The sequence below is a fragment of the Protopterus annectens genome, chromosome 6.part0 (genome assembly GCF_019279795.1).
Source record: "Protopterus annectens isolate FY-2018-M chromosome 6.part0, PAN1.0, whole genome shotgun sequence".
In the NCBI taxonomy this organism is placed as follows: Eukaryota; Metazoa; Chordata; order Ceratodontiformes; family Protopteridae; genus Protopterus; species Protopterus annectens.
In genome coordinates, this window is record NC_056737.1 from 498,138,136 (window position 1) to 498,150,645 (window position 12,510).

The 12,510-nt window shown below is 35.1% G+C and overlaps 1 protein-coding gene across 2 annotated transcripts in view; it reads left to right on the forward strand.

Annotated features, from left to right (window-relative positions):
• PAX9 (paired box 9) overlaps nucleotides 1–12,510 on the forward strand; it is a 222,506-nt gene that overhangs the window by 3,103 nt on the left and 206,893 nt on the right. For both annotated transcript variants that reach the window (XM_044074217.1, XM_044074216.1), the window contains exon 3: nucleotides 2,380–2,522. In XM_044074217.1, coding sequence (XP_043930152.1) covers nucleotides 2,380–2,522 — 143 coding nt within the window. The remainder of the gene's footprint in view (nucleotides 1–2,379; nucleotides 2,523–12,510) is intronic.

Here is a 12,510-nt window from a genome sequence, read left to right on the forward strand (position 1 = left end):
GTACTTCGTTAGATTTTGTAATAATGCATGCACTTTTAATCAGGCCCATTTGTATTAAGAAAATTAGCAAATACTAAGTAGCTCGTAAGGACAGAATTCGGAACGATTCTAAATCATAGCATCCCCTAACTCTGAGTTTGCAGGGTTACTTGCGTTTTTTTTCTTTTTGGTAAATTAAATTAACCACAACTATTTTGCTTCTAATCTTGGTTCTAATCTGAATAATTTATTTGTAAACAGTTAATTGTTTCCTTAAGAGCCGTATGGCCTCTTAGGGTGGAAAAGACTGTTGCACTTTTGGAATGCATTTTTTTTTCTTCTTGTTCTTTTCTTTCTCGGAAATATATGCCATATATATGTTATTACTGCTGTCATTTTTTCCTTTATCATTTTAGTGAAACTTTCAAATTACCAAAGCACAACTACTATACTGGGCACAATTATACTACAATAAATACCGCTTGCATTAAAGTAAATGTGTATAGGATTCAGGAAAATAAAAGACTCGTATGCGCTTTTGTATAACTAGTAGAAATATCAAGCCACTATGATGCGTGTTACTTTTATCCTCCGTGTAAATAGCCTTATAAACACAGGTGGGCCTCTAGGGAATTTTTAAGTATCACTGCTGTAAGTAGTTGGTTCATTAGTCAGCAGCAAGATGCGCCTATCAAGAGGTTAACAATAGGAAAGGATGTGTATTTACTTCCTAAATAATGGGGCGGGGAGTGTACTGCAAATGGTGAGGACGTGTGCTGCTAAAAGGGGGGAGGGAGCAACTCTTGATTATTGACGCAAACCGTGCGTGTATTTTTTTGTCTTTTTATTTTAAATAAACATATTTTATTGAGCTAACCAATCAAAAAGTAATAGAGAAGGCCGTAAACTAAACTGCAACCAAAAAAGAGGTAATAAAACAGAAGTGCCAAAAATACGACTTGTGCTTAATCGGGGATAGTTGTACATTTCTTACTGCATCCCTATTTTAAAATTGTTCCCTGCCAACATAGACTGTAGGTTGTCTTAGTGAATGTCTTTCTTTGTTTTCTATCTCCAAGCTCTTCATACTAACTTAGTGCCTGCAATAGCAGCGTTTCAGCAGAAATGCAAAAATGCAAAACATATTTTCATGAGACTAGCTAGAACACAAGTCTCCTCCGCGCATTCTTTCCTGGAGTTTGTATTAGACGTCGGTAGAACTGCTGCAGGAATTCCTTGCAGCTCTGAAGGGAACATGGCTCCCCCTAAACACAATGTCTAGGTTGTCTGACCCTTAGAGCAGTCCCATCCAGGTGGTCATTTCAATTGCCAGTAACATTTTGTAGTCCATTCTACTAAGCATTTAACATAAACAAGAACGTTACATTAGTGTCGTTTTTAAACATCTCATCTACTTATTTTATTTTTCTTAATATGCAACTCGGTTTACAATGCATGTACTTAATGCATAATACAGTTTTACATATGACGTATTACATTACGTTAACATTCCTCTGCTGTATTGTACCAGTTTTGAAACAAAAGGCAATGGCACTGCCAGGAACACCGATTTGCAGATATTAAAAATGAAGTTCTGTTTCACAACAGTGCAATTTTTATAAGTCATTTCCATGATTTTATTGTTAACTCATTATTATTTTTCCTCTGTGTGTGTGTGTGTGTGTGTACACACAAACACACACACACAAAATGCTAAACAGATTCTCAAAGAAGTCAATAAAAGTAAAAAGCAAGCTGAGAGTGTAAGTAGAAAATATAAGAAGAAATGTGGGTGGTAGTAAATAAGTGGTCTGGCCTAAAATGCCAGATTTGTTGAATAGTGAGTGTGTTTTTCCAACAAACAGTCCAAATTCATAATTTTCTAATATTTTCATAGAACTAGAAATCGGCGTCACTGGACGTTGTTTGTATGCATCGCTTTTTTACTAACACTGTTAGCTCGATAGTTGATTTCTCTACCCGTGTATGTCTTTTATTCCTTTTTTATCTGCAGGTAGGTGCACTGGTGACCACTATGTACATTTTAGCTATGTATCTGGAAAGTAAGATAGGACAGTTTGCAGCAATTACAGAATAAGTTATTAAACTTGAGATAGAAATTTTTAGAAAGGGCTATGTATATGGAATGGAAACATGACGTTTCTTTAAGATTAATGGATTGTGACACAAAATAACTTCTGTACAAATACTTAATATACTTTAACTAAAAGCTACCCAATTTTATGAAACTCTTCCTGCTGTTTTTATAATGTTGTCTGAAAGAGCAGAGTTTTCTGAATTTCTTATATAATGTTCGATTCTACTGCTGGGGAGGCCTCCCTTTACTGAATCTTAACATGGGAAGACACTGTTTACGATGTTTCCTTTTTTCTTGTACAGTGGCTGACAGTCCGTCTTCCTACACTAGTGCAAAAATAGAGGAATGGGGCAGTTTGACCCGAAATACATTCCAGGCCTCCCCACACCCGGCAGTGAACGGACTTGAGAAAACGTCTTTAGAGCAAGAAGCTAAATACAGTCAGGTAAGGTAAACCTCCCTGTATAACTCTGCTTCACAGGCTTGATGTAATTATTTGTCTGAAATTGTTTTTTTAGTGTACTGTCTTGTCTTACAGTCCTATTAGCAGAAAAGTGAAAAAGGCAGAAGTGGTAACTTCCCGGGGAAATTATTTAGCCAGCATGGTGATAATGGCAGGTCACATGGTTAACCCTCTTGTGGGCTTGCCTTGTCAGGCCTATCTGGGCATTCTCCAAATTTGGAAACTAATAGTTTTTACTATTTATTTTGAGCTGTTTCTTTTGTTTGTCTTGTTTTTGCGATGTACATTTACAGAGACGTTGACATATTTGTTCGTAGCACTGCATTATACTGAGTTGGTATTTAGTGACTTTTTCGTTTTCTTTCACACTGTGCTTCTTTTGTATGGATAGAATTTCTATAAAACTTGTTTGTTTTGATTTTCTGTTTTATGACCACTTCTTTATAAATGTCTGCATAACTTGATAAATGTATCACAAAGTCTGAATGACATTATATAAATGTTTTGGTTTGTATTTTGATATATTTTGTGTCTGCTACAACATTTTCTTTAAAAATAATTGTAATGCATTGCAATAAATATTCACGTCAAAAATGTTTATAGTACACTGCTCCACTTAATGACATAACGCACGCGCGCGCACACACACACACACACACACACACACACGTACATTATTCCAAGCCCGTAACCAGTCTGGACAGTGTGTGTACATTTTGTCTGATAAAATGAAACGTGGTTTCATTTTATATATTACCTGGTCCCAAAGGACCCTATGGAAATTTGTCCAATATAACCGTTTGCATTCGCAACTTCGCCGTTTCATAACTTTGGGGAGAAACGTTTACCCCACCACCACCCACACACATTGTTTGTTGTTGTTTAAAACTACTATAGGCACGTATTCATCTTCTGACTATTATAGGAACGTTTTGCCTCTCAATTAATTAAGTTTTGTAGAATGGCAGCGATTGTCTTTTCACATAAATTGGGCTTTCCCTGACTTTGTTCAAGTAAATATTTAATATTTCAGTACAGAATTTCCGTAGCAAAGATGCCATATTTTGGATCGTTAGTTTTCTGAAACTGGCACAGAAGTTGTATTCCATTTCATCCACTACCACCCAAGAATAACAACCAGCACCCCAATTTCGTATTGACATCACCACTTTGTTCAGTCTACAGATTTTGAGACTGTCAGCTTTTGCATCTTCAGACTCAAGAACACTTTTGGTATTTTAGAAATGTCGTTCTTTTTAAAGTGCTGAAAAACAAGATGTCGACATTTATTTTTAGATTTTTGTTATGGATTATATTACCCTCAATAAACAGTCCCATCAGAGAATATAAACGCTGTCACTTACAATATTTTTTAGCAGTGCATAATTCTGAAATCTTGGAGATTTGCGTAGGACTACCCCCCCCCCCCACCCCAGTAATTTATAGTAACATTTTTTTCAAGCAAAGTGCATGTATAAGATAAAATACTGCATCCATCAACTTTTTACAAGTATACAGTGCCGTTTTTTTCCATAGAATTTTACAGCGTCTCTGATAAAATGAATCATATATTCTATTTCAAGTCTGCGTCACGATTTCCGAAGTATTTTCATTTATTTGTATCTGTCACGCTTCTTATTTTGGACCATATGTGTATATATATATATATATATATATATATATATATATATATATAGAAAGAGAGAGAGAGAGGACAAATGCTCCACTTGGCGTGTGTGTGTGTCCACTGATGATGGCCTGGCATCTCGTCCTCAGACTCCAGGTAACACTGAAACGGATAAAGCGAGTACCACAGCTGTAATGACTGGTACTGAAAACAGGAGTGACTTTTTCTGAAGTTATTTGGAAATAATAAGCTCATTTTAACTACAGTTATTTCTGAGATTAGAGGCAGGCATATTGACTCTTCCCTTAATGTAAGATTTCTGAAGACTTTACTGAAAACAAGTAAAATAGTCTTGTTAAAGAGATAAGTTATCTGGAAACTGTAACATTCTTTTGTCTTAAAGCCGCACTTATTTTCCAAGACCTAAGACATAACTCCTTTAGATATACCCAACCTGAATTACTTATTCAAATAAGCCTGGTTAAATGTTAAACTGCAGTTAACTACGAGCTTTGACGCGGTTGTCTTATAACTAGACAGTTTTATTAGCTAAACTGTGTCTTGCTTTCTGTGTCTCTTGGATCATTTTGCTTTGCTCTCTCATCTGGAATATTTAAAAAAATACAATTTAGTAAGCAGTCTACATTAGATAGATTCTTTATAAGAATGTTTTTTTTTTAATTAGTGGCATAGAGTTTTTTTTTTTTCTCTCCCTTTCTCCTGTTTCATGGATTCAAACAATCCCTAATACGCTATATGGATGTCAATATGCATTTCTGTTGGCATTTATTTTTTTTCCTGAACAAAGCTATTGCTAATCGCTATTATTAATTTTATTAACAGAACATGTTTGCCCTCCTTAGATTGCTTCTTCCACACTAGCAGTTTTATTTCTTTCAGTTAATTTTTATTACCTCTATACCTCTCTCTACCTTTTAGTGTAAGAACCCTAGTCAAACCCAAAAATCATAGTAAGGACAAAGGCCCCAAAATAAGAACAGCTTTAAAAAATGCTCTTATAAAGTTGCACTTTATGATGTAATACGTATTTATTAAAGAATTTAAAGGAATATTACATTAAATAATGGAACCTCGGTTGTTTATTATTTTTTTTACCTTAGTCCACAATGATTTGCCAGAAAACCACCAATTTTATGGTGAAGAGACCAAAAATAAGAGGCGAAAAGCTGGACTCTCAACCTCTACTGTTCAGTCCACTGAAAGTGCCCTACCTAATTGTCTAAAACTGCAATAGGCAGAAGGTAGAGTCTGCCTTCCCGAGGGTAAGAAAGATTTTTTTTTTAGATTGTTTATAACTTAACTTTAACTGTACAACGAGAACAACAAGTATAATAAAAGTAATAATAATAGTAATTATAATAATAATATCAGAAGTGAGTACTGCAACAGTAAATGACTGCTAAACCGGGATTACTAAAAGTCATATATTTAATTTGCGAGGTATTTAAACTGCAAAATTAGTTTAAATAAAGACACGATGTAGGTGGAATGGACACTCTAAATTGACCCTAAGCGTGAGTGCGTGCGTGCGTGTGTGTGCCTTCCGTGGAAGGTTAGGTGCTGGGCTGGCAACTCGACACCGTAAAACTCCACTGCCAATCATGAGCGGACAGGTGATCCGCTTTGGCGACCCCTAACCAGTAAAAGCCGAAAGAAGAATTATTGCGGCTTAGCCCCATTTTTTTATATAAATTAATCGTATATTTTCAGAAACGTGATAGTTACACTGGCATGAAGTTTGAATATGTAATCTCTCTTCAAAATATTAAAATTAAAACAACATGACTTTTAAGACCCTAAGACAAGCATGATACGGGGCGAATTTGTTTGCATATTGTGCGTGTGTGTGCGCGCGCGCCTGTGCGTGTTTATTGCCTGCTGTCTTTCCAATAGGTATTTTGAGAGAGGGGAACAGTTCTACAGAATAAATATATTGCAAAATTGGACAAACACATTGTTGGAAAGTTCTAAAGCAAACTGTCCATTTAGAGTCAAAACAAGTATATCTTAGATTTACCAAAAGTACGTAATGCATTTGATGTATAGAATTTCTGTGCGTGTACACATAGATGACTTCCCTGTCCACTAAATTATTATTCATATTTGCTTACTATTTTTATTACACCGATGTTATGCAATTTGCCTCCACTCTAACTAGGACTGTAGAAAATTAGTTTTGTTAAATTATAGTCTGATGTCATTAACTAAACAATTACTTGCCACTTTGTGCTTATGCCATCTAGTGAACCTTTTCATCCATTTAGTTTTCGACAGTTTTTGTAATGGTTAATGTGAATGCAATGTTTCCTTTTGCAGTTTTGCTTTATGTACAACATTTTCTTCCGATATATATATGTTTATGAGAAACATTTTAACTGTCCGATAATACCATATCTTTAGCAAGTAACAGAATGCTTAGTTTAGCGCAGCATTATTTGTTGCAAAACTTATTTTTAATTTCTGTTTAGCTATAATTGGAAAAAGAAAAAAGTCCATATTCCCTATGTACTGCTTTTGTTTTCTGGTATTTTATTGTTACTGTAGCGTTGTCCATGCAAATGTGTTTGGTAAGTAACTCATTTATTACTGGGTTTTGTGAGGCTACATAATGGGGTGACATTTAGTTCAGACGTTTCCCATCTTCTTGATGTATCCACATAACATCATGTCACATAATACAACACATCTTTAGTTAGTGGCATCTGTGGTCTGTTGCATATAATGACATTAGATGAATTTTGCTGTTTGCTGCGTCACATGCTTTTGAGTTCACTGCCTGCATTGTATATCTAAACTATAAGGACTCTCCTGCATTCACACGGGAGAAGTGTGCAGACCCTGTGTCATGTAACTGTGAACCTGATAACAGTCTTTCACAGTTTGCTGGAAGTTTGCAGAGGTCAATGTGGTTGTGGGTCAATGAGAAATACATACACCTCAAAAATACAGCCCTAGAGTTCTTTGTTCCCTGAGTTATGACAGTAACTACAAATGAACATCAAATTATTATTATTTATTGTTATTATTGCTATTATTATTATTACTAGTATTATTTATTTTTCATATATCAACATTTTTTGAAAAAAAAAACAATATTGCTTAAAAACGTATAAGTAATACAACTGAAACATTCCAACACAAATGTAAAACAACTGACAAGATTTTACTGTATTAGTAATTAGTTATTTACATTTTATCTTCAGAATTAACCAAGCAGTGCCAATGCTAATACAGCTGAATCAGTATGGCATTATAGACAACAGTATTCTGGTAAAGAAGCATGGAGTGCAGAATATATTTTGTTGCCTCCATTAAGTGCACAGTACAATCTGAGAGTGGGCATTATGTGAAGACTGACATCCTAAGATGGTGAAACAGATGGTAATGCTGTACGTGCGTTCCCCATCGAGTGGTTCTCTCACAGATATGGGCATGCTGTGGGTCACTACCCTTTTCCTCAATGTAGTGCGGAATTTGTATATTTAATTTACAGGGGATGTGGTGGTTGCAGTGGGACACAGCCACCTGCAAAAATGTAAAAAAAAATGCATTATGTTCCCAAACTGTTGGGCGGTGGCTGTGATCTAGGCATGCCTTGCTACTGTACACCAAGTGGGGTACGAATGTACAGCATTGTCAAGCAGATCAAGAAGTGCACAGCTGACCTAATTGGGAAGTAAAACCATACCCTGAAAAAAAAAAGTAACTAAAAGCACAAACATCATCAAAGTGTTCTGTCTTAACTTCACTATATCGGTTGGATGGGAAAATTTTGCAGAAAGCCTTAGGCAATCACTGCACAAGCCTTGAAAATTTTAAGGTTGAGTATGATACCAGCTTTATGCAACAGTCTCACAAAACCAAACTATGATCCTAAAGCAAACATGCCAAGTGTGAAGGTAAGTGTGACTGTTGGCATGCCAACTGTAATCTAACATTGTGCTGAACTTCCTCAGAAATGTGAGGGAACTATAAAATATATGCACTGAGGATCAACAAAGGAAGTCTAATACTGTGCAATTTTAATAAGAACATAAAGTTAGACTGTACATAGTAACATCACAACATTCCAGGTGCTGAGACCTCCATCTTCATATAGCTCTCTCTCTCTGCAGCATTATAAAAAGGATTTAAGTTCTTTAGTAGATGCTTATTAAGATAACACAAGGTCTGTATGAGAAGCAAAGCAAGGAGGGGTAACTATAACTGAACATGTTCACTGATGAAGGAAAGGAAAAAGGTAACACATGATAACTACTTTATCTTACATTATCTTTATTTTATTTTTATTTAATTTTATTTATCTTTATCAATAGAATTCAGGAGTGTACCATTTTTAGAGAATAAACTGTACAGAAGCAGGTGGCTATAAAAAAAAGCAGGTGAAGGATGATTACGTATGTCTGCCACGTATGATAACATATGTTTTTGCTCAAAGACTCTGGATGTAGAGGACATTGCACCACAAATTTTGTGACTTTAGAACAGTGGTAACAATTAGGGTGAAAATAGGCAAATCATAAAGGTGTAATAGAGTGAGAATGATTGGTAATTAAGTACATGTTACATTACAATTATTGTAGGTGGTAATGAAGAGGAATATTTTGTGGGCCATGGTGACATGTCTCAGTCATCATTAATAAACATGACTGTCGAATATGAGAAAGGTCCCACTACATGGTGTACATATTTGTTTTTCTTTTTTTATTAAAGATAAGCCCCATTTTTTTCAATATCTATATCACACAAGTGTATTACGGCATATTGGACTTGAAACTGAATCTCTTGCATGTGATAATGTATAAATCTGTAGCACATACATATACATGCACACACACAAACATGATCTCTTCAGTCCAGTCAAGACATCCTTCTCTGAGGAGGCAATGGCAGAAGTAGCTCATGGAACTGGATGAATATCTGTAGCTGTAGTCACTACAGTAGTTTAACAGTTGCACTATGGCACAGCTGGAAGGACTGGGGAAGTGAATGATATCCAGTTGGAGATGCTGAAGACATTAGATGACAGTGTGGTATTATACTGAAACCACATAGCTAAAGTGTTGATCTGGAACATGTCTTCCAGTATTCAAAATAAAGGCAAGTGGATGTATTCCATTTATAGAGAGGTTATGTTCACCAGCCTTCTTGGGAAAGTCTATACCAGGATGCCAGAAAGGATATCTCATCCAATAGTCAAGCCACTGATTCAGAAGGTGCAGTGATGATTCCATCTGAACATGGAACACTGGTTTACCTCATTTCTTACACAAACATTACAGCAGTTGTGGACGTTTTGCAGTACTGTCTACATGAGCTTTGTGGATCTGGAGAAAAGAAAGGGCACGAAACCTCAAACTGTCATGTGGGAGCTGCTACAGTAGTGCAGGGCCCAACAGCTTCTGCTCTCTGACATTCTGTTTCTGTACAAATTCTCACTATTACATTTAACACATTCGAGGTGGGAGTAGGACTCCAGAAAAGATACCACTGTGATTTGAGCTAAGGATAGTAAACCATTTAGAAGACAAGTTATATAATTGCCTCATCCTCCAAAACGAATGGGAACAGATGTTAAAATAAACAAATTCTTAAAATGATTAAAATGAAACAGCATGATTTATAGTACCTGATTAAATAAATGCATTGTTACTGTTTAAATACTGTAAGTTTATATTCTAATAAGTATTTCTAGTATACTGTCCTAACTTTGTACTTCTTTACTAAACTGTCTTTGCTTTTGTACTCCTTGTGTGCTCTAGCTGTATGTTAACTATGCAATTTTCATTTGCAAGACATCTTTGATAATATTTATATTACTATCATGCTAAAAATATTGAATTTGTTGCTCATTGAGCTCAGAGCATAGCTAAAAAGGGTAAACAGATCAGTCCACCCAGTTATCAAGTAGTAAATAAACAAACACGTTATTAATAAATAAACAAATAATAAATAAATATGCAGTGGTTTGCTTTGTGTGCATGCATCTCTAATGAAAACTCATCTAAAGCCTGCAGGAACATATGAATTTCAAGCATGTCAGAGGTATGTTATACTAGCAAAAAGTAAGCAGTTATGCAAATAAGATTTAACGTACCAAAATATATTTATTTTCCTGTACATAAGTACATGAAAAACTCATCAAACAGATATATTACTAAATTACTTGTGGTGGCCATTTGAGGGACAGATCATGGCATAAACAAGCCAGAGATCTCAAGATATCAGTAGGAAGCAGAAAGTAATGCTACCTGCATACTGCAATTAGTGAAGAAGCTGGGTTTCAAAGAGTGAAGGAAGTAACGCTAATACTGCAGCATTCCACAATGACACTTTGGAAAGGCTAGGGTGTTCAGATCTAGAGAGTGCCCATTTAAAATGAAACTAAAGTGCACACGTATTAGAATATGTGAGAATGCTACTTAGGACTTGTGTGTAATTTATGAAGGGCACTTCCCATTTCTAAGTGAGTGTACTTTGCTTCAGATTCCTCATACATTGGTTGCATGTATTACAGAAGTACTCACAGAGTTAAACCATTTCGGTATTATCTGATTGCACAACTTACCTTTGGTCATCACGTGATTTATCTCCACTCCATACAGCTATCGCACTTGTGATTTAATTAATATCTGACTATAGTAGTTTCTAGTTTGAAACAGCTCCAGTATATAATATTGTGACAGAATCCTTTTGCTTTATTGATAATTCATAGTAGTTAACTATGTTCTAGAAGTATGAATAAATACAATGAAGTGGTTAATTCTCTCTCTGTCTCTCTCTCTCTCTATCGATAGATACAGATGTATTTCAACTGGTTGACTATGTGGCTTGTTTGATGGTTCTTTAGTAAATGAGAAGATGTAATGGTTTAATATGTATTAGCTGAGTGCTTTAGAAGGTTGTGATAGTTAACTGTGTAGTTAAATGATGATATATTTATAATATGGCTCATCCTGGATTCAATGACTGCCTGCTTAGTTATATCTTATTACATGAAGCCAGGGGCACTTGCTCCTACATCATCACATCAAAGAAATGGGAAAACTGGACCTGTCTCTTCTTCCTTAGACTCATCTTAGGGCTCAAATTGGAAATGCAACGAGAAGGAATTTGCAAGGTTTGCATCAATGAAACAGACCTTAGTATAACAAATATTAAACACAAATATAAAACTTGTTATTTCTTGCTTGTTTTGATTATACATTAACAGGTTATTACTAGACATGTGGTCAAGGTAACAATTGAAAAGCCTAGCTTTTGTACCACAGACTTATTAATGCAAACCAAAAGCCAGCTTGAGGGCATCAGTCAACTTTACCAAGAAAGCAGAGAAAGTTTAATGTAATGTACAGCCATCTTTCATAAACTCTACAACACACAAAACTAGCTCATGAATGTTATTGCTCTTAAACAGGACTATATTTAATACTCATGTCACACTTTGTATTTACTTTATAATTCTCCTTCTTGGCATGCATAACAGTTTCATGTTTTGTGAGGTCAGGCTGTACATTTGGGAACCTTCCTTTTGAATTGCTTTTATCATGATCAGCTTTATTTTGATCTGAAAAAAAGTAAATACATTTGTTTTGCATACTTCATACTTTTCTGATCACTATATTTTGTCTTTTATTCAAGAAATTATGCATTATTATAAACTACACCAAATGTATTTTTTGTTTTGCATTCTATATAATCATATTTTTTAAAAGCAGCATATTTTTTCATAACTATCTTAAAACAAATGTATTTTCATGTGTGGTTTAACAAATGGTCCAACTTTTTTTTGCAAAAAGTTAATTGTGATTTGGGCCATAAGCTAAGCCATTCAAAATAATGAAAAGGGTACTGAAGCATTTAGTGCTAAAAAACACAAAAAACAGGATGGTGAAGGAAGGCCAGATATACTGGTAAATTTTAATGACCAAAAACAGAAAAGTAATAACTAGACAGATTTCACTCAAAAGTAGTTCAGAAGTATTTTTCTGTCTTGTCTCTTCATTATATTCTGTCACTCGGAGAATCGTGCTTGTTACCAGTCTAGTGAAGTCACTTTTGGTAAGTGTAAAAAAGCCTCACAGACATGATGGGTGCATACCTGGAAATATAACATCAGAAAGGTCTTGTAGTTTCTGACACAGATAGGCTGGTTTGTTTATTTTGTTACTGACGGTGCAAGAAGGGTTAAAATATGTTCACTTATTTTCAGCCTTTTACTTGAGAACAGGTGGAAATAGAAAAGAAATGCTTACAAAGAGCCAGATTTAGGTTTTGGTTGTTAGTTTTTCCATTGTTTCATTTAGCAGTTGGGAAAAGTTT